The 21,182-nt window shown below is 39.8% G+C and overlaps 1 protein-coding gene across 1 annotated transcript in view; it reads left to right on the forward strand.

Annotated features, from left to right (window-relative positions):
- LOC119428115 (zeta-sarcoglycan) overlaps positions 1-21,182 on the forward strand; it is a 59,454-nt gene that overhangs the window by 19,446 nt on the left and 18,826 nt on the right. Inside the window, exons 4-6 of the mRNA XM_037696129.1 lie at positions 10,140-10,227; positions 14,049-14,171; positions 16,958-17,030. Of these exons, the coding sequence (XP_037552057.1) occupies positions 10,140-10,227; positions 14,049-14,171; positions 16,958-17,030 (284 nt within the window). The remainder of the gene's footprint in view (positions 1-10,139; positions 10,228-14,048; positions 14,172-16,957; positions 17,031-21,182) is intronic.

The following is a 21,182-nucleotide window of genomic DNA, read 5'->3' on the forward strand; positions in this document are numbered from 1 at the left end:
GATGGATGGATGGATGGATGGATGGATGGATGGATGGATGGATGGATGGATGGATGGATGGATGGATGGATGGATGGATAGATGGATAGATATGTGTGTTGTAACTTCTGGTTGCATAAGTTTAGTCTTTGTTAAAACTGTACAAAGTGTTTAATAGGTTGTGTAATATAAAATTTATTCTACTGAATTTCACTGGTTTCTTGCCCTGTGTTGCTTTGCAGCATGAAAACATCCACTGCAGTAACTATTTTAAGTAGCTTAGAATATTTTTTATTCATTTATTTTTTGCCTGTCTTCTTTGCCTTAATGTTAGCTGATAAGACATAAATGCCTCGCTAAATGCCTCAAGTAATGCCGTGTGCTTCACTACCTCCACCATTACAGCTATCTTTGTTTGTTTGTCCGAGGTTAGCTCACCCTGGGTTACATTTCCTCGTGAGCGGAACAATCTTACCGTTCACGTAAAATATTTGATAATGTTATTTTAGGAACAATTCCTGAATGTTGTTCATACTGTGTTAATGCTACATGTTTGTCTCTTGACCCTACAACTGGCTAGGATGCGTGAGAAAAGCAGAGTGTGCTCTGTTCACACAAGGAGAGCTGTTGGTCAGGCTACTTCTTGTTGTGCCATTAACTCTATAATAGCTATTGAATAGTTTACTTATGTAGGTAAAACTAGATGTTAATCTGTTAAAATACACCAGAATGCAAGAAATGGCATCTACTTTTTTCAAAATAAAGACCAGATCTAGTAGACCCCGCACCGACCAGTGTGTCTCCCCTACATTGCAAATGCTTCTGACGCCAATGGTCACCATGTTGTTCAAGCCATGAGCCATTGTCGGAACTGGGGGCTAAACACCCCTAAAGGGCAGATTCTAGAATCGCCCCTGATGTAAGGTTATAATGACATGATTTTAATAATAATAGGTCGTGATCTGAAGTGGACCAGTCTGAGGCATGAAACTCCAGGGCTGAAAATGAGTCCCACTCCGGCCCTGCTTTCAGTGACTGGGGACGCCAATGTACTGCTTGTTTTTATTGGTTTATTGTACTTTAGTGGAGTTTTGCTAAGCAATGCTCAAGTCGTTGCTGTAAATGTCTACATTTAGATTCAGAATCACTACCTCACTAAACAGCAGCGGCAGCAGAATCATAAAGAACTGCTTCTTTTCAAACTCTAGCGCTGCTTTTTGCCAGAGATGTTATTTATTTTATGCAGGGAAGCATCCCATGGTAATTTTTCAGTCTGATGGGACCCGGTGCACCTACACTCGCTCCATTCATGCTCTTTCACTTTGATCCACATTTGACCTTCCGTAACAAGCACAGCAACTAAAAACCCTTTCATGTGATCTCAGTGAAGCGTTTGGAAGGGCAACAACTTCTCCGACAGAGCCCCTAAAGAAAATAATTCAAGACCTATAAACTCTTTAAAGGGATGCCATAAATCAAAAGAACTAATTTCTTCACGATCCTGTGCCCCGTGCGCCTTGATATTTGAACAAAGCAAGAAGGGGGTGAAAATGAACCAGGTGATAAAGAAAGTAAAGACACTTGAGTTAATATTAGTATCTCAAAGGCACTATTAGATAAACTTCTATAATCTGCATTACAGCATGACTATGAGGCCCAGGCCTCCCTTCCAAAAGATTTCTGTGATCTCAATGGGATTTTCCTGGTAAAATAAAGTTTTATAAATACATAAATAAAATTAGCTCAATTTGAGAACTTGGTGTCTGTAAATGCCACATATACAATTCTAACATTAGAGACACAGGTCCCTGGTGTTTTCAGGTCTAGCCAAATTTGATAAAAATACAAAATAAAGTAAATAGAAACATTGCCCTTATAATTTCCACAAGACTACCCAGCATGCTTTGCAGCTGACACAGTCTCTCTGGGTCTTTCTCACAGAGAGAACTTTGTGAGTTTGGGGGAAAATAAAATAAAGTTAAACAGAGACACACATCTTTGCTTTAATCGGGGGGTCTACAAGTATCCGTGTTTTTGGTGTTTGCTAATTGTAGTTAGCAGTGACAGCAATTTAAATAGATTAGATTTCAAAAGTTAAACGGCTGTAGAGTAGGCTCTGTTGCGATAAACAATAAATCAATTAATCGCATGAAAAATGAAAATTATCTACCTCATTTTCATTTATCGGCTTTATCGTTTCTTCGCGTTTGTCTCTTTCTGAAGACGCTGGATGACAAATAGCTCAACTCTGGTGCTCTTCATTGACCCCTTCCTTTCTCTTTTCTCTTTAAAATCCATTTTAACGATCCAAAATTGCGTTTTTTGATCGTTCAAAGCAGTTAAGCAGAGAAGCTAAGCTACACGCTAAGCTAACAGACCGACCTCGGGGAAAAAACCACAGTCTTGTCGAAGCTCCAAAATTTATGGTTGAAACCTGTGCCTTTGTGTAAAAAGTTGTTTTTCTCTGCAAAAAATCCATAAATACATCGCTTCGGCATATAAGTCGGAGTGCATGTAAATTATGCAAAAAAAAAAAACGTGACTTATACAGCAAAGAAATACGGTAATCCAAAGAATTGAACTTTTGCTGTAACAAAAATAAATTTGTACTGACCCACAAATGCCACGTTCACGCTGCACATCTTAATGCTCAATTAAAATTTTTTTGCTCAGATCTATTTTTTTTGGTGTGTGTGTGTGTTGTTGTTCACATTGAATTTTAAACATGACCTCAATCACAATCCAATGTGAACGCTCTATCTGAGAACTTGTTTACTGATTTTTTATTAAAAGCTTTGTGTGAAAAATGCTATGCTAAAGAGCTCAAACCACACCGAGCGTCAGCCATTTTGAGACGCCCATGTCACGTCAAGGACCCTCCCTTCCATTTTTCTTAAAGAGACACGCTGCTTGCTCCCTCACTATCCATCCTTCGGTTCAAACAGTCTTATACTACCATCTGGTGGTCAATAAAAGGTACTACGTGCAAAAAATTGAACCAACATTTCTTCTTAAATTTGACATTACTAATTATTGTCAAATTTCAAACAATATTATCGTTTATTGCAATAATTTCTGAGAGAATTTCTGAGCCCAGCAATATTTATTATCCTGACAGGCCTACTGTAGTGTTCCATTAAATTCAGTCCACTGGTTCATTAGATGTATTGCAGACAGACACAGTGATGATCGTCATCCGTTAATGTTGGTGATCAATAAATATTAATCTAACAGTCTAAAAGGTGTGTTAAAGTTACAGTGATCAGTATTTTTATACGTGTATAATATTCAGATTCCTTTAGCTCTGTCAAGTTTTCAGCTTTTGACTGTTTGGATATTTTCTCATCATGTTTTCTAGTTGTAGTAGGCTGTGTTGCTGTAGATTAAGACAAGAGCGAGGTCATTGTCCCCCGTTGCTGAAGGGTTTGGGTAGTTAATGTTTGTAGTTTTTGAGATTCATGTTTTTCTGAACTGGAATGGAGCAGGGAATGCATGTTAATATTTTTAGTGCAAGATATTCAAGTGTGTTCACCGCGTAGAAGAACAGAGGCATTTTTTTTCTTGGCAGAGGAGACACAGGGAGACGAATCCTGGCAAGTGGAGGGAACAGTTTTATCCACCATCAGGTGGATAAACACACACAAAAAGAAAGTTGGTACCTCATAAGTTTCCAAGTTATCCAGCTCACATCATGCATGAACAAATGGACAAACATACGAACAGTATTTCCAATTCCCTCTTCGTGACGAGGGATAATTAAATGGCAGCTATTTTTATTGAACTGTTTACTACAACAAAGTGGCACGGTGGCTCAGTTGGTAGAGCTGTTGCCTCTCAGCGATTAGTTTGTTGGATCAAATCCCAGCCAGGGATCTTTCTGGGAAGAGTTTAATGTTCTCTCTGTGCATGCGTGGGTTTTCTCCTGGTAATTCTGTTTCTTCCCACAAACAAAAAACATGCATGTTAGGCTGATTGGTAACTAAATTGTCCCTAGGTGTGAGTGAGAGAGTGAATGGTTGTTGGACTTGTTTGTCTCGATGTGTCCAGGGTGTCCCTGGCCTCTCGCACAGTGACTGCTAGAAATGGACACCAGCAGGCCTGGCGCAATAAACAATAAATCAGTTAATCGCATGATAAATGAAAATTATCGACCTCATTTTTATTTATCGGCTTTATCGTTTCTTCGTGTCTCTCTCTTTCTACTGAAGACACTGGATGACAAAAGGCTCAACTCTGGTGCTCTTCACTGACCTCCCTTTATCTTTTCTCTTTAAAATCCATTTTAACTGACGAAAATTGTGTTTTAGGATTGTTAAAAACAGCTAAGCTGAGAAGCTAAGCTACGAGCTAAGCTAACAGGCCGACCTCGGGGAAAAAAACCCTCTGTCTTGTCAAAGCTTCAAAATTCACAGTTGAAACCCGTGCCTTCGTCTAAAAACTAGTTTTTCTCTGCAAAAAGAAGCTGAGAACTTGTTTACTGATTGTTTTATTAAAAGCTTTGTGTGAAAAATGCTATGCTAAAGAACTCAAACCACACCGAGCGTCCGCCATTTTAAGAACCAAAGAAGGAAGGAGAAACAGCCCATGTCATGTCAAGGGGCCTCCCTCCCATTTTTCTAGAGACACACTGCTCACTCCCTCACTATCCATCCTTTGGTTCAAACATTCTTATACTGCCATCTGGTGGTCAAAAAATGTACTACACACAAAAATTAACCAACATTTTTTCTTAAATTTGACAATAATTACTAATTATTGTCAAATTTCAAACAATATTATCCTAACACTAACCCTATTAAATAAAGGTTGAATGAATGAAAAATATTATCGTTTATCGCAGTAATTTCTGAAACAATTAATCGCCCAGAAAAATGTGTTATCGTGACAGGCCTAGGCACCGGGGACACCCCAGTGATGGATGGATGTTTATCACAACACTGGTAGTATTTTTGTTAGTTTGTTTTGAAAAGTATAAATGTCCAAACAAACAAAAAATATGTAAAAAACAAATCTGCCTTGACGCATCGCTTGGAAAACAAACCAAAAAAATTGCCTTTCATAAATCATAAAAAAACTGATTTTTACCTAATTTTTACTTCATTTGATGTTAGCCATAATCGTTTTTAAATAAAATTAACTACAGCCCAGATTTTTTAACGTTGTTAGATTGTGCTCAGACAGTTCAAATCTTGAAACCGTTAGTTTGTTGCTGGCATAAGCATATTCATGCCGAACAACCACAAGATCAACCAAACAAGAGCGGATTGTTTCGTTTTCTCTCAACAGGGGTGGGCACAGTTCCACTAATCCACTAACAGCTACTAGCGTAACTAATTTTTCGTTTAGCGGATTAGTGTTTTCACTAACTTTGGAAAATGTTAGCAAAATTCCAACATTTTTCAGTCAGGTCATCTGGACAGTTTCTTTTTTTTTTGTGCCGAAACGTTTCGCCTTCAATCCAGAAGGCTTCATCAGTCAAGGAAACACAACAAAACTGATTCTTCCTCGAACAGCTTACTCCAAAGTGGAACAAACCAGTTCTGCTTGTGATAAGATGGTCTCTTTGGTACGCCCCCTCCTCCATTGACAGCCCTCTTCCTTGTTGACAGTCTTGTCAAACTGGTTGAAAACAACAAAGTCCATGCTCAATAATCCAGGTATACAATCCAATGTTAGCGAAATTCTGCAAAATTAGGTTTTGGCAACTTTAAGTCAACTCAAATTCAACTCAACTTTATTTTTGGTAAATTAAAAACATTACAAAAAAAGGGAAAAACAATATAAAATGCTAAATCAATTATTTACCAAAAAGGAATAGGCTGAAGCCAAGGCTTATACTTGCCTACCCTGTTCATAGACTCATCAGTCTACATAATGACAGATATCTACTGTCCACATATACACATTACAGACATTTACCGTATATTTAAATATGCATGTATATAATACATACACATACTCACATTACATACATGGTTACACAATACATATATACATCTACATAACATCTCCATAAGCTTTTATAATTTTACATTTTAAGGCTCTTTTAAAGCGCAACAAAAAAAACATATAATTTGAAATCATCATTCAGTTTATTCCAAAGTTTCACACCGGTAACTGAAATACCTCTAGATTTTGCTTTACTTTTCTCTTTAGTTTGTTCAAATATTAACAAACCTCGTAAATTATATTTACTCTCTCTTAACTTAAATAATTTCTGAATTCCAGAAGGAAGACTTTTAGTCAGTGCTTTATACATTATTTCCAGTATTTTTATACAAACAATGTCAGTTAGTGTTAGTATAAGTGGTGTTAGGCACCATGGGCTTGCTACGTGTACATGCGATGTGATTGGTCGACACAGCAGCAACTGTAAAGACGTGTGACGCAGACCGAGTGACAGTCGTCTTAGCGGTTTAGCGTTAGCGTCGCTATTTTTTTTTACCTGTTTAGCATTAGCGTACCTGTTTTTTTTAGTTAGCAGAATATGTGTTAGCGACGCTATTTGCTTAGCTGCGCCCTCCACTGACTCTCAAGAACATAATAATATCTTCACAGTTACTGCAGGCGTTTTGAAATGCGCAAACATTACTTTGAGTTTCCCACTTCTGCATTAACATTATGTCTGACAGTTTGGAGGGTATGGTTTTACTTTGTAGTTCCTTCATGTTGCAGTTTCAGACAAATGGGATTAAAAAGAAGAAGCTTCACAGACTATGCCAAACCAGTATGCACGCCGTGTGCGAATGTGCCTTCATTCAAATGTCAGAAAGGCATAAAGTTGCAAAATATAAAAACTGCCAGAAAGCAGAATAGGTCTGCAGCTGAAGGAGGTAAACACCTACGTATGTGTCACTGATGGAAAAGGCACATCTTCAGCTGACGCATGAACCTCTTAGACCTGAAACTCCCATATTTATAAAAATGTTCACCAACAATAGCTTTCTGCTGCAGACAACTTACTTTAAACTGACAGTTCAATCTAATAGTTTGATGATGGATTAACAAAAATACACATTTTAAATGATGAATTGTGTTTAATAATAATCCTGAATGCTTAAGACTGATATATTTATTGTGTGAATGTTTATGAAGCATTCACTCTGTTGTGATCCATTTTTCTTCTGTACATTATTCTGCATCTTGCTCGTTCCACAATTTTTGAGCTATTTCAATAAATCATAAATCAAAACGTTCAGCTCTTTCAGGACAGTCCTACTATGACTTTTGGTATTGGTGCAACTTTAGCTTTTTGAAATAGTTAACCTTTTCGACCACTTTTGTCTCTCATAGAAAATGAATTGAGTTCATTTTACATCATTCAGATTTTTAGATGTTTACAACCTTTTTCTGCTCCTTTCACATTTTGTTCTGGTTCAGCTTCTTTCAGCTTCCTTGTGCAAATTTAAACATTTGTTCACCTATTTTATTGACCCTCTACTACTACTACTGGTGTGTACTACTGACCCTCATCAGTATGCATACCGTGAGAACCGATCAACAGAGGATGCCATCTCCTCTGTGGTCCACACTGTGCTCAACCACGTGGAGCAGAAAGACTCTGCCTTCAACACCATGATCTGATGGACAAACTATTCACACTTGGACTAAGCCCCTCCATCTGCAACTGGGTACTAGACTTCTTAAACAGACCACAGTCAGTGAGGATCCACAACTTCTCCTCCTCCACCATAACCCTCAGCACTGGCTCTCCTCAGGGATGTGTGTTGAGCCCCCTCCTGTTTACTCTGCTCACGTATGATTGTGCAGCTACCCATCCAGGCTGTCACATTGTAAAGTTTGCAGATGATACAGCGGTGGTGGGATGCATCACAAACAATGATGAGTCCAGCTACAGGCAAGAGGTGGAACACCTGGAGAGCTGGTGCAAAGAGAATAACCTTCACATCAATGTGAAGAAGACAAAGGAGATGATTGTGGACTTCAGAATGAACAAAAACACCTACACCCCCCTGAACATAAGAGGATCTGCGGTGGAAGTGGTCTCCAGCTACAAGTACTTGGGTGTACACATGAACAACAACCTCAGCTGGGGCAACAACCCTTCCAGCCTGATCAAGAAAGCTCATCAGAGACTCTACTTCCTCAGATGGTTGAGATGAGCTGGTCTGGGAAGCTCAGTCCTCACCTCCTTCTACAGGTGTGCAGTGGCGAGCATCCTGTGCTCCAGCATCGTGTGGCATGGAGGCTGCACAGCTGCAGAAAGAAAAGCTTTGCAGAGAGTGGTGAAGGCTGCACAGAAACCTGTTGGAGTCAGTCTCTCCACCATCACAGACATTTACACCTCCAGATGCAGGAAGAGGGCCACCTGCATCATGAAGGACCCCACCCACCCAGCACACACACTTTTTGCCCCGCTCCCCTCAGGAAGGAGGTTGAGGAGCATTAAGTGTAGAACCACTAGACTGAGGAACAGCTTCTACCCTGAGGCTGTTAGACTCATGAATCTCTAACTAGAATAATCACTGAAAAATCACATCATGTCGCTGCTGATCTGTTTCATGTTGCTACTGATCTGTTTCATGTTGCTGCTGATCTGTTTCATGTTGATGTGTTCATGCGTGCTCATCTGCTCACAGACTCATGTTCATGTTCGTGCTGCTGTTCAAAATAATGTTTTTATGCTATTAGTGCTTAGTGTATATTTAGTTGATGTTTTTCTTAGTTCATATCTTAGATGTTATTACTGTTTTTCTTATACATTTTATTGTCGGATGTAACTGGGACCCTGTGTACATAATTTCGCTCCACCACATGTACGACATGAGGTGCGAATGACAATAAAGAATCTCTGATGCTGACTCTATGACTGATCTATTTTCAGCTGCTTTTCAGCTGTTTTGTGCTCCTTTCATATTCTTTCTGCTTACAACATTTTTCTTCTAACTTCTTTCTGCTAATTTCAGCTCGTTATGCTCCTTTCAGCTTATTTGTGCAAGTTTCAGTTTTTTCTACTATTTCAGCTACTATATAGCTTTTTAATGCTAATTTAAGCGTTTTTCAGCTAATTACACACTTTTTAAACTCATTTCAACTTTTTTTTCAGAATTTAGCAAAAATGTGCTTTGTCCCCTTCTTGTAATTTCAGCTTTTTTTCAGATAATTTACAATTTTGGTGCTCATTTTTGCTTCTTTCAGCCCAATTGGGCAAATGTGTTTTTTCTGCTTTTTATGCCAATTTAAGCTTGTTCTACCTTTTCAGCTAGCTTTAAAGCTAATTTTAGTTTTTGGAGAAAATTAAAATTTTTCATTGTAGTTTCTGCTAATTTCAGCCTAAGTGGTAAATGGACTGTACTTATATAGCACCTTTCTATCTTATTTCAAGATACTCAAAGTGCTTTACACTACAATCTGTGTCCTCATGTACCCATTCATAGAGCACTCTACTAGATCTCTACAACACTAATTGAACAAATAATTCTAAAGAGACTAATCAGAGCTTTAGATCACATTCATACACTGATGGGACACACATCAGAGGCTATGAGGGGTTCAATGTCTTGCCCAGGGACCCTTCAGCATGTGACTGCTGGTGGATTTGAACCCCCAACTCTCGCATTGGAGGACAACTGCTCTAACCACTCAGCCACAGCCGCCCCAGCCTAATTAAAATGTTTAAGCTAATTTCAGCTTATGCGCCTTTCAGCTTTTTTCTGCTAGTTTCAGCCTTTTCTGCTATTTCAGCTGTTATTAAGCTGTTATGTGAATTTGAGCTTTGTCAGCTAATTCCACCATTTTTGCACTTATTTCATCTCTTTCTGCTTTCTTCTGGTAGTTTGTGATTCTTTATGCCTTTTCGGTTATTTTTGCTAATTTCAGCCTTTTTTTTAGCTAATTTCTTATTTTTTGTGCTTATTTCTGCTAATTTCTACCCAATTCAGCTTTCTGTTAATTGTCCTTCATTCATTCATTCAACCTTTATTGAGACAGGTTAAACCCATTTATGCTTGTTCTTCCATTTCAGCTACATTTCATCATTTTTTAAGCTAATTTCAGTTGTTTTTCAGCTTTATTTTCTGCAGTAAGCATTCATACTGCATTTTTTGCAGGAAATGCAGTTTCTCTAGTTACAGTTAATCTTTAAAAAAATCCAAGTATTTTATTCTGTGTTTCTCTTTTCCTTTTTATTCTTCCCTCAGGACAGCTTGTTGGTGTTGCGGTCAGATAAGAACGTGACGCTGAACGCCCGAAACAGTCAAGGACACCTGACTGGTCAGCTTACAGTGGGTAAATCTCCAGTGTTTCCTGTGGTGCACATCTTCAGATACTGGTTCAACCCTGAAATGGTAAACTGTCACTTGCCTCACTGCGGATGACGAATAGGCTGCTTTTTCTGTAGGTGTAGCACATATGTGGTGTAAATCTGAGACATAACTTTTTGTTTCATTCAACTGTGGGTTTGTTTCTGTTTGGGATTATCACGGATTTTTGATTAGTCAAGGTCTATTAAAAAAGTGTCTTTGAAGAATAATTTCAGCAAGACCTCTTTTTAATACCTTAATAGTGACACACCCAGTGCTTAATTTGAGCCAGATCCTTCCAGAACAGGATCTGGGAATGCTCTTATTTTGACAGGGTGCGTTCTGGCAACTGTTTGCTTGGATCTGGTAACTGTCAGGCTTATTAATAATAAAGTTATGAACAAATATAACAGCTTGAACAAATAAAACTTATATTGGATATGTAAACTGAAAATGATTACATAAACACTCATTTTAAACACAACAGACGACACAACACGACTTCTTAATATCACATACTATCATCTGCCCCTTCAAGTGAAGCATTTCTACTCAAAAAAATCTCTGCCTCTGAAAGAGTGGTGGGGGTGAGTGCCTGGAGGTTTCACATGTGGAGTCAGACAGTGAATTCAGTGGAGAAAAGACGGCTCAGAACTGTCAAGTAATGGGGGGGGGGGGCAGTGTTTACAAATGTAGATAAACGTAGATGTTGAACAACCCGTTAAAATACATCAAAATCCCATCTACTTTATTCAAAATTTTCTGGGGGAGGACCCCCAGACAACCCCCACCACCACCACCAAGCCCTGCCGCCGGCTATTTGCTTTCTGGCATTGATCGGTTTACAAATTAAGCTCTGGACACACCAAATTGGTTCCCTAATGGTGCTTTTTTTCTGACCTAACACCCATCCACTGTTCCCAAAAATAAAATAAAAGAACAGCCAGATCCCCAGGATCTGTTTCTGCCATCATACTTCATTTTGGAAGGTTTTTCAAGTAGAAACTATGGTCACGGGTAAACTCATTTTTATTGCCAGAATTCGTGGATCCTCATCTGCATTGATCCATTGTCCCAATGAATGAATGAATGATTGATAATGATCCCCAGCATGCAGAATTAGCAGCAGTACAGCAGCTTCTGTGCTTGAAGCTTCTGTTTCTTTGGAGGGTTTGTCAGCTGCAGGACCTGGGTGAGTAAACTTTAAATCACAGCAAGTCCCAACCGTGTGGACATGGTCAAGTTTTAAGCAAAAGAGGAAACAGACCTAAATCATAATGCTGCAGATGAGATTAGCACTCATCGAGACTGCTTTCTCCAATTTTCAGATAGCTTTATTGTGGTGCTGACACATGTCTGGATTAATTAGCCCTGCAAGATTAAAAGGATGAAATCAGCGCATGCTGTATGGAGTATGAACTGCTGCAAGCTGGTTTTACGTTTTGAACCAATTAGAAGAAAAGATGAATAATTACAGGCGAATACAAAAAGCGTTTTTTGCTTAAAATACCCATCGCTAGGAGGGCCACATCAATTAACTTAATTGTGACTGGAATTGGCCAATTTTAAGCATGACCACTTTGACCTTTGCCTGGCTGATCAGACACTCAAAATCATATTTTTATTTTTTCTTTCCCACCAGTCAGTGAATGCACCATTGCTAAGCAGCTAGTTTGGGCTAGCAGTAGCATACCTTTTGTGTGGAAGTTTTTACTGACTCAGTTTGCTTTTGGAACGTCTTTAAGCTGCTAAAAGAAAATTGGGTTTTCTTTAGAGGCGGTTTGCAGCCTTACTTCGACCGGCTGGTGGTTTAGTACAGGAAAGACAAACACTGAAGGATTGGTCCAGGTGTCGTTTCTGTAGGAAGATAAACAAAAGTGCACATGTTAATCACAGCAATGGTTGCATATGCAAACATGGAGCATAGAGCGAGTAAAGATAACAGCAGAGTGAGGAAGTGTGATCAGTTTATTCTCCTGCTGTCTAAACTTGTAGCAGCATAACTGAGATAGCTCAGAAAACCAAAACCAGCCCCAACTATAGGATTTATCTAAAAGTCTTAAGCCTAGGCTTACAGGTAGACAACTTCACAAATAGAAACAAGAAATTGTTTCCACAAGCGAGAACCCTGATAACTAAAAGCTCTGCCTCATATTCTCATTTTAGAAACTCTAGGAACCTTAAGTAAACCTGCACTGTCAACTTTACAAAACCTGGAATCAGCCTAGAAACTTGTAATCAGTGTATTTCCAACACTTGTTACCTAACATTTATTCCATTCATCCATCATCTTTACCTGCTTCTTCCTTACTGGGTTGGGAGCGTCACTGGTGCCCATATCCAGCAGTCACTGTGAAAAGTGGGGGAACACCCTGGACAGGTCGCAAGTCCATCACAGGGACACATAAGCTGCTTTGCCATTGATAAGTGTGACTCCACTCGACTCATCTTATTGGTGCTTATCAGGTTTTTTTTCTTCCATTCATTCCCTTTATTTAAACAGATAAGTCACAGTGAGCCTCAAAAACTCATTTACAAGTGAGACCTGTTTGGACAAACGATAAAAATGGTGAAAAATGACACAAAAAGATTGGAGACAAAAAAAATAATCCCAACACGCCTTTACCTCTGTTTGAAGATCAACAGTGTGATCATGAAAAGCATCTCACACACGAGCACATAAAGACGCCGACATTACGCAGGGGTGGGTGGCGGGGAGACGCAAAGGCAGCGAGCAGCCAGAGACAACACACAGAGGCATAGATGATTTGCCACTGTGACGTTTCCCCACTCTGTAGGTAGGGCTGGGTATTGTTCAAAATTTTTCGGTACCGGCACCTTCACTTGGATGTCGGTTCCTGAACGATCTTTTTTCGGTACCAATTTTATAATTAACATCAATTCTAACAAGAAGAAAATGATGAAAATGAAAATGGTATTAAGAGGGCCAAGGCCATGTATACACAGAGGATCGAGGGTCAATTCATCTCGCAAGACCCTTGGAGCATGTGGAGGGGCATTAAGTGCATAACAGATTATAAAGGAAGGAGCGAACAATGCCCCAAAGACCCATCTCTGCCTGATGCCCTCAACAAGTTCTATGCACGCTTTGAAGACCCGAACAGACCACCCAGCACCAGACTCACCTCACCACCGGATGAAGAGCATCTCAGCGCGACCTCAGCCGAAGTAAGGAGTACTTTCAGGAGGATTATATATATATATATATATATTTATATATATATATATATATATATATATATATGAAATACTAAAATGAACTAGTACTTACTATTTGTATTACTATTCCTACTTAGCAGTTTTTCACTTATTGCGGGGCTTCAGAGTACGGATCCCCGCGATAAACGAGGGACCACTGTACATCAATGAGAGAATATAAGAACTTTCAGAAAGCAAGAAATTCGTGGGAGGAAATACCTCAGACCCTGAGAAAGGACGAGGCAGTTTGTCGAGCTAAATGGAAGTACCTCAGGGACAGATTTGTTAAGGCAAGAAAGAAAATGAGAGGAAAAAGTGGAGATGGGGCAAAGGGAGGTGTCCCACCTAGTTTTTCTATGATGTCTTGGCTGGACACCTTTGTAAAATACCAGGAGACAGAGACAACCTATACGCTCGAGTAAGATCAATCTAGGACAGTACACACTGAGTCCACACAGTACACCCAAGTATGTGGGGGCCTTAACAGGTAGAACTGTGTCCTTGCACGCTGATTTCCAGCATGATGTGGTGTTTATAGATAGTTCCTGTCAAAGTCACGAGCTTCACCGTGCGCATTTGTCTTTGCAGGACCTGAAGCCGTGGAGACTCAGTGTCGGAGGCTGGAGGTGAGGAGTGGAGACGGCGGCAGGCTCCTGTTCACTGCAGATGAGGAGGAAGTCACAATGACAACAGAAAAGTTCACAGTCACAGGTGAACGAGCTCAGTGACTCAGCAGGAAGCACTGCTGGGGTTTCCTTTAACAATAATACAGTAGTCCCTCGCTACTTCGTGGTTCAACTTTCACGGTTTTTCAAAGTAAGAGTGGAAATGACACACAATTGGCTGATTGATGGATGAGCCACACGAGCGGCTTGAGTCGTTTATTAAAAATAAATTATTTTAAATGATTTAGCACCTGCTGCACCTGTGTGCAGCCCACAGGTGCAGGGAGGAGCTCCCTCTGCAGCCTGTCATGATCTCTGCCACGCCCACATTTCTTCTCCAGCTGAAGCAGCTTTGTGACGGTTAACCCTTTGCTGTCCTTCTGCGCTTCTCTACAATTTAAATTTAAATACTGTAATATTTTAAATAAACAATTGTTCATTTAAAATATTACAGTATTGAAAGTTAAATTTTTTGTTTACACAGAAGGAGGGATATTGGGAGTGAAACTTGAACTTGGACTACTGTATCCCTACTTCACGGTTTTTCACTCATCACGAGGGGCGTGGTCCCCTAAACCCCACGATCAACGAGGGCCTGCTGTACATCTGCTTCTTGTTCTGACACAATACGATTCATGTTCTTTTATTTCACACCTTTTGAGAAATGGGATGTTTTTATTTAGAGTTGTTGTATATCGAAAATTTATCATCTCAATTTTACAAAGGATTGCAAAAGATTCCAGATAAAACCTGCATTCCAGTAAAAACCCAGCACTTCTTGAAGAAATATATCATCGGCTGTTGTCTCAACGGCCAATTTGAACAGAGTTCACTCCGAAAATGAATCTTTCGTGCATGCAAATCTATTGATTTCTCAAAGTATCATTAAAATTCATTCAGTGTTTCAGGAGACATTTTGCTAACAAACGGGGGTGGACTTATGCTAAAGTTTTAAATAAAGACTTTGCTTGTTCTGCTAGTGCCTGAAGTACGTCAACTCCTCAGCTTTTATCACACCAACTTTTAGCTCAGTATCTATAAAATAGAGTTATAACTATTCTTCTTCTTGCTATGGCGGCCATCTTGAATTGGGTTTTCTGCAAAAGTAAATTGGTTATAGATTTTACATCCGATTAATAATTACTGGTATTTTCATTAAAATACATCCAGTGCTTTAGGAAATATTTTGCTAACAGACAGAGAAACACACAGGCAGTTGCGTTACTGCCCATCGTTATGAAAGGCAGACATGTTTTTTCTTGTCATCAGATGAACAGCCACAGTCGATTTAGATTGTAGAGTAGTGGTCAAAACCTTTAGAGCCATGGAGATAAAAGAGGATCATGATGAGGAACAAAAGGAGAGAAGTGAAGAAAATGTGGGTTTATTCCAGCTGATGGTGTCATCGTAAAACTCAACAACAATGCTGTTTTCTTAATTCTATGCAGCTCTAGTTTATCATAGGTCTACGTGTCTTAATTGCTCTAGATCAGGGGCGTTCAATCGTGGTCCTCGAGGGCCACTCCTGCATGTTTCAGATGTTTTTCCGCTCCAACACACCTGATTTGAGTCAATGGGTGATTAACAGACTTCTGCAGAACATGCAGGGACAATTTAACCTTTGAATCAGGTGCGTTGGAGCAGAGAAACAAGTAAAACATGTAGGATACCGTATTTTTTTGGACTATAAGGCGCACCGGATTATAAGGCGCATTAATTGAAAAAAGTTCACTTTGACAGATATTTGAGCGTCATGTACCACATAAAATTGGTTTGGAGGTAGTACTCGAGACCGGTCTTGGTCTTGAGGCAGGTCTCAAGACCACTTTTTGATGGTCTTGGTCTCGTCTCAGACTCGGACATTGAGGACTCAAGATTTTATTTCAAGACCAGTCAAGACCACAACTCTGGAAATATCACTAAATTGCCAGAATATTGTCAGGTTTATTTGTCAACATTCTTGTTTTTATTGGATGCAAAACGTACCGATTCAAATCCAAGCGATAACGTGACTCATCGCTAAATACATGTTTTTGTTATCGCTGTCACACCCACTCCCTTTCACTCGCATACAATACAGACATCAGAACGTAATGTCGCAACCAGGAGTGAAAGTAAGCCGGCACGAATAATCTGTGAAAAGGCTGAACTCCAAGACTTGAGGTCTTGGTCTCGACTTGGTCTCGGACCCCAAAAGTCTTGGTCTTGTCTCGGTCTCGGGCTAGGTGGTCTTGAACACAACACTAGTTCAATGTCAGTAAGCACAATTAGAATTAATACATAAGGCGCCCTGGATTATAAGGCTCACTGTCGATTTTTGAGAAAATTCAAGGTTTTTAAGTTCGCCTTATAGTCTGAAAAATACGGTAGTTGCCCTCAAGGACCCTCATTCTAGATGTTTTTGTATTAAGTCAAAATAAATTGAAATATACACCAAAGTTTATGCTCAATAATCCAGGTATATAGTGTAAATCCAACAATGTTCAGTCAGGTCATCTGGACAGTTTCTTTTTTTTGTGCCGAGACGTTTCGTCCTTCATCCAAAGGACTTCTTCAATCTGAGGAGCCGCCAAACCAAACTGCATCCCACAAACGGCACATTCCTAGAGTGGAAACAAAAAAACTTTGAGAAGTCGAGGTAGTATGCTGTTTGTGGGATTCAGTTTGATTTGCTCCTCAGACTGAATAAGTCCTTTGGATGAAGGACGAAACGTCTCAGCAACAAAAGAAACCGTCCAGATGACCTGACTGCACGTTGTTGAAATTGAAGTTTAGATGTGACCCATGTGAAATCTAAAGAAACATTTTCATCGGAGTGAGTTTTCTCGGCAGGCTCGGAAGGCGCCGTGTTTGGACACTCGGTCGAGACTCCGCTGATCCGAGCGAGGACGTCGGAGGACCTGAGGTGAGTTCGTGGAAAAACTTGACAGAAAAACGCTAAAGTTTAACATCATCTGTTCACGTCCTGTTAAATTAAAATGAAGATCTTTAAGTAACGATGATAAATGGCATTTCAGTCGATGAATGCTTTAAAAACACGCAGCAGGCATCATTACTCACCACTATCATTATTTCAAGCACCGTATTGGCGACTGGTTACCACCACCACCAGATTTGACCACTAATATAATTTCACAGCCGAGGGGTGAACTAATTCATTAGTTTTTCTCTGTAGCAGACAGAAATTGATTAAAACGCTGAGAAAGCAAGGAGAAAGTTGGAAAAGGCTGAGCTTGTGTTGTACTGTTTCCACTCCCTCGTGCACGTGATCCCCGCTGAACTCTGCCTTAGGCTCCGGCCCCTCGTCGCTCCATTACCGAGCTGTAAGGAGTTCAGTTTGTTGTGCAACTTCCCGCTCCGGAGAGGAGAGCTGGGATCAAAGTTGACAGAAAAAGCACTGTTCTGGCAGCTAATTCCTTCCAGAGTGAGAGGAATACTGATCGTTTTCATTTTCAAGCCAACAATCAGGACTTTCGAGCACACACACACACACACTCACTCAGCTGGACCATCTGCAATGTAGCCACTATCTCACCGAGAGCCAAGAAAACGAGAGTCATCCAAAACAGACAAAAAAGCAACATGATGTTCACTCAAACAGGATTTGTTTCAGCATATTAAACCAAATGTATTTGATTTATTCAAAAATAAATTGTTTGTTTAGTTTTAAAAAAGGTCATTTCCAGACTCTTCCTCTAGTTAACGACATCATTCCAAACGAGCAGTTGTAGAAACTGTGCCATCAGGACTCAAACACGTCTTTTATCTAAATCCAATTCTCTCCCGAAACGTTGCATAAAAGCTTTAAATTTTAATCCAGAAGTTTTAGAAATGCGGAATGGAGAAATATAATTATGTGGACTTTTGATGCCATGAAGTCGTGTCTAACAACACATCCTAATTATTTTTTTCTTCCTGTCGGTTATTTGGGTAATTAGGTTGTGTACACAAACCATGAAAGACTATCGTTAAGAAAAAGCCGACTTTTATTTGTCAGATATACTGGAATGTGCCAAAAAATGTCTGTTAAATAACAGCAGCCTTGAAATCAGGAGCTTTTGTTTACATTTCTTGACATAATGCTGTAGAAGCTCCGACAGATTATAAAAGGCTGCCTGTACATTTGTTAGGTGTCATTTTCATTTTTCTAAAAATAAATTTTGATATTAAACTGATTAATTACGTTAATTAACTTTACTGAACTTTATTCAATGCAGATTTTAGTTTGCTTGTTCTAACGAACTGTTTTGTTTTGTCCACTTCTTTCAAATGAAAGGTTTCATACAATCAGAGGACCTACGGTAAAGACGTCACCTGAAGTTGCTGCTCAGTTATCAGCCTATATGAGACTGAGCCGTAGATTGAGCTGCAGACAGACGTTTGTAGATAACTATTACCAGGGCTTAATTTGTCAACTGATGGATGACGGAACATAAATAGCGCCTGCCTACGGCTGCCTGGTTCGCTCGGCACTCGACCCCACCACTCTTTTAGGGGCGGAAACTTATTTAAGAGTAGATGCAGAAATGCTACTTGAAGAGGCTGATGGTATGCTCATAAGTGGCTGTTGTGTTTAAAATGAGTGTTTATGTACAAACTGGATTCCAAAAAAGTTGGGACACTGAACAAATTGTGAATAAAAACTGGATGCAATGATGTGGAGATGGCAAATGTCAATATTTTATTCGTAATATAATGTAGATGACAGATCAAAAGTTTAATCTGAGTAAATGTAACATTTTAAAGGAAAAATATGTTGATTCAAAATTTCACAGTGTCAACAAATCCCAAAAAGTTGGGACAAGTAGCATTAAGTGGCTGGAAAAAGGAAATTGAGCATATAACGAACAGCTGGAAGACCAATTAACACTAATTAGGTTAATTGTCAACATGACTGGGTATAAAAAGAGATTCTCAGAGTGTCAGTGTCTCTCAGAAGCCAAGATGGTAACAGGATCACCACTTCCACCATTGTTGCGCAGAAAGATAGTGCAGCCATACCAGAATGGTGTTACCCAGCGTAAAATAGCAAAGACTTTTAAGTTATCATCATCAACCGTGCATATCATCATCAAAAGATTCAGAGAATCTGGAACAATCGCTGTGCGTTAAGGGTCAAGGCCGTAAAACTCTACTGGATGCTCGTGATCTCTGGGCCCTTAAACGTCACTGCACCTCAAACAGGAATGCCACTGTCAAGGAAATAACAGAATGGGCTCAGGAATACTTCCAGAAAGCATGGTCAGTGAACACAATCCACCGTGCCATCCGCCGTTGCCAGCTGAAACTCTACAGTGCAAAGAGGAAGCCATTTCTAAGCAAGCTCCACAAGCTCAGACGTTTGCACTGGGCCAGGGGTCATTTAAAATGGTGTGTGGCAAAATGGAAGACTGTTCTGTGGTCAGATGAGTCACGATTTGAAGTTCTTTATGGAACACTGGGACGCCATGTCATCCGGACCAGAGAGGACAAGGATAGCCCAAGTTGTTATCAACGCTCCGTTCAGAAGCCTGCATCACTGATGGTATGGGGTTGCATGAGCGCTTGTGGCATGGGCAGCTTGCATGTCTGGAAATGCACCATTAATGCAGAGAACTATGTTCAGGTTCTAGAACAAGATATGCTCCCATCTAGACGTCATCTCTTTCAGGGAAGACCCTGCATTTTTCAACACGATAATGCCAGACCACATTCTGCAGCAATCACAACATCATGGCTACGTAGGAGAAGGATCCGGGTACTGAAATGGCCAGCCTGCAGTCCAGATCTTTCACCTATAGAGAACATTTGGCGCATCATAAAGAGGAAGGTGTGACAAAGAAGGCCCAAGACGATTGAACAGTTAGAGGCCTGTATTAGACATGAATGGGAGAGCATTCCTATTTATAAACTTGAGAAACTGGTCTCCTCTGTCCCCAGACGTCTGTTGAGTGTTGTAAGAAGAAGGGGGATGCCACACAGTGGTAAAAATGGACTTGTCCCAACTTTTTTGGGATTTGTTGACGACATGAAATTTGGAAACAACAGATTTTTCCCTTAAAATGATACATTCTCTCAGTTTAAACTTTTGATCTGTGATTTGTGTTCTATTCTGAATAAAATATTAGATGTTGGCACCTCCACATCATTGCATTCAGTTTTTATTCACAATTTGTTTAGTGTCCCAACCTTTTTGGAATCCGGTTTGTAAAATTCAAAAATCTTTGGTGGCTTAAAGTTTTTTTTTTTTTTTTTTTTTTTTTAATTAACAACTTTTAACTAAAACGAACAAGATTTTAATGTGCTTTTAAACCAACTTATTTTAATTTGCTTTTAGTATATTTATTAACACATCAACAATGTCTAACTCCAGTAATAGTATTTATATTTTAGCCTCATAAGTCTGAAATGAATACTTTAGACAGGGCTACTTAAGCAATAACAGATAAATATATTTTCATTGCTATTTGGCTTTGGTTCATAGTCTGAGGAAAAAAATACTTGGATTGTTGGGTGTCAGATTGGCGGGTCATTGATCAAGCTTAAAACGAGCTGTTTGCACTGATTGGTGCATGTCGAGTTAAACGTGCCACACATTTCTTACTTCCTTTTGATTCAGCTTAGAGTCACTCCCTCCCTGAAAGCTCCACTTTCAAATGCCGACTCTCAGTATACTTCCTCCCTTATGTTAAAGACACGTCTTGACTTGCATCCATGTCTGCCTCCTCCTCCTCTTTAAAGAAAGATCAGTCCCTTTGTGGTGCGTCTCCTCTCTCTGCCAGCCGGCGGTCCCGTTCTGGGAGAAAAAAGGAGCAAAGACAAAATCAAAGGGAGCCACCTGAGATCGTCCTCCTGTTTGAAGCACCTGTTCAACTCCCCGAGCTCCTGCGAGTCTGTGTACACTGGCGTTCAGCTCTGTTAGTCATCATCCCGCAGCCTTTATATAACCAAGTGTTGGGACTACAATTATTCAACTGGCGTTTCGTTACGCTCTATCAAATATTTTAACGTTATGGTTGCATTTTGGCTTTATATTTAGTCGTGTCTAAGAAGCGAGCCGAGTATCTACAGATTGATT

This window comes from Nematolebias whitei, chromosome 1 (genome assembly GCF_014905685.2).
Source record: "Nematolebias whitei isolate Nwh7 chromosome 1, NemWhi1, whole genome shotgun sequence".
Lineage (NCBI taxonomy): Eukaryota > Metazoa > Chordata > Actinopteri > Cyprinodontiformes > Rivulidae > Nematolebias > Nematolebias whitei.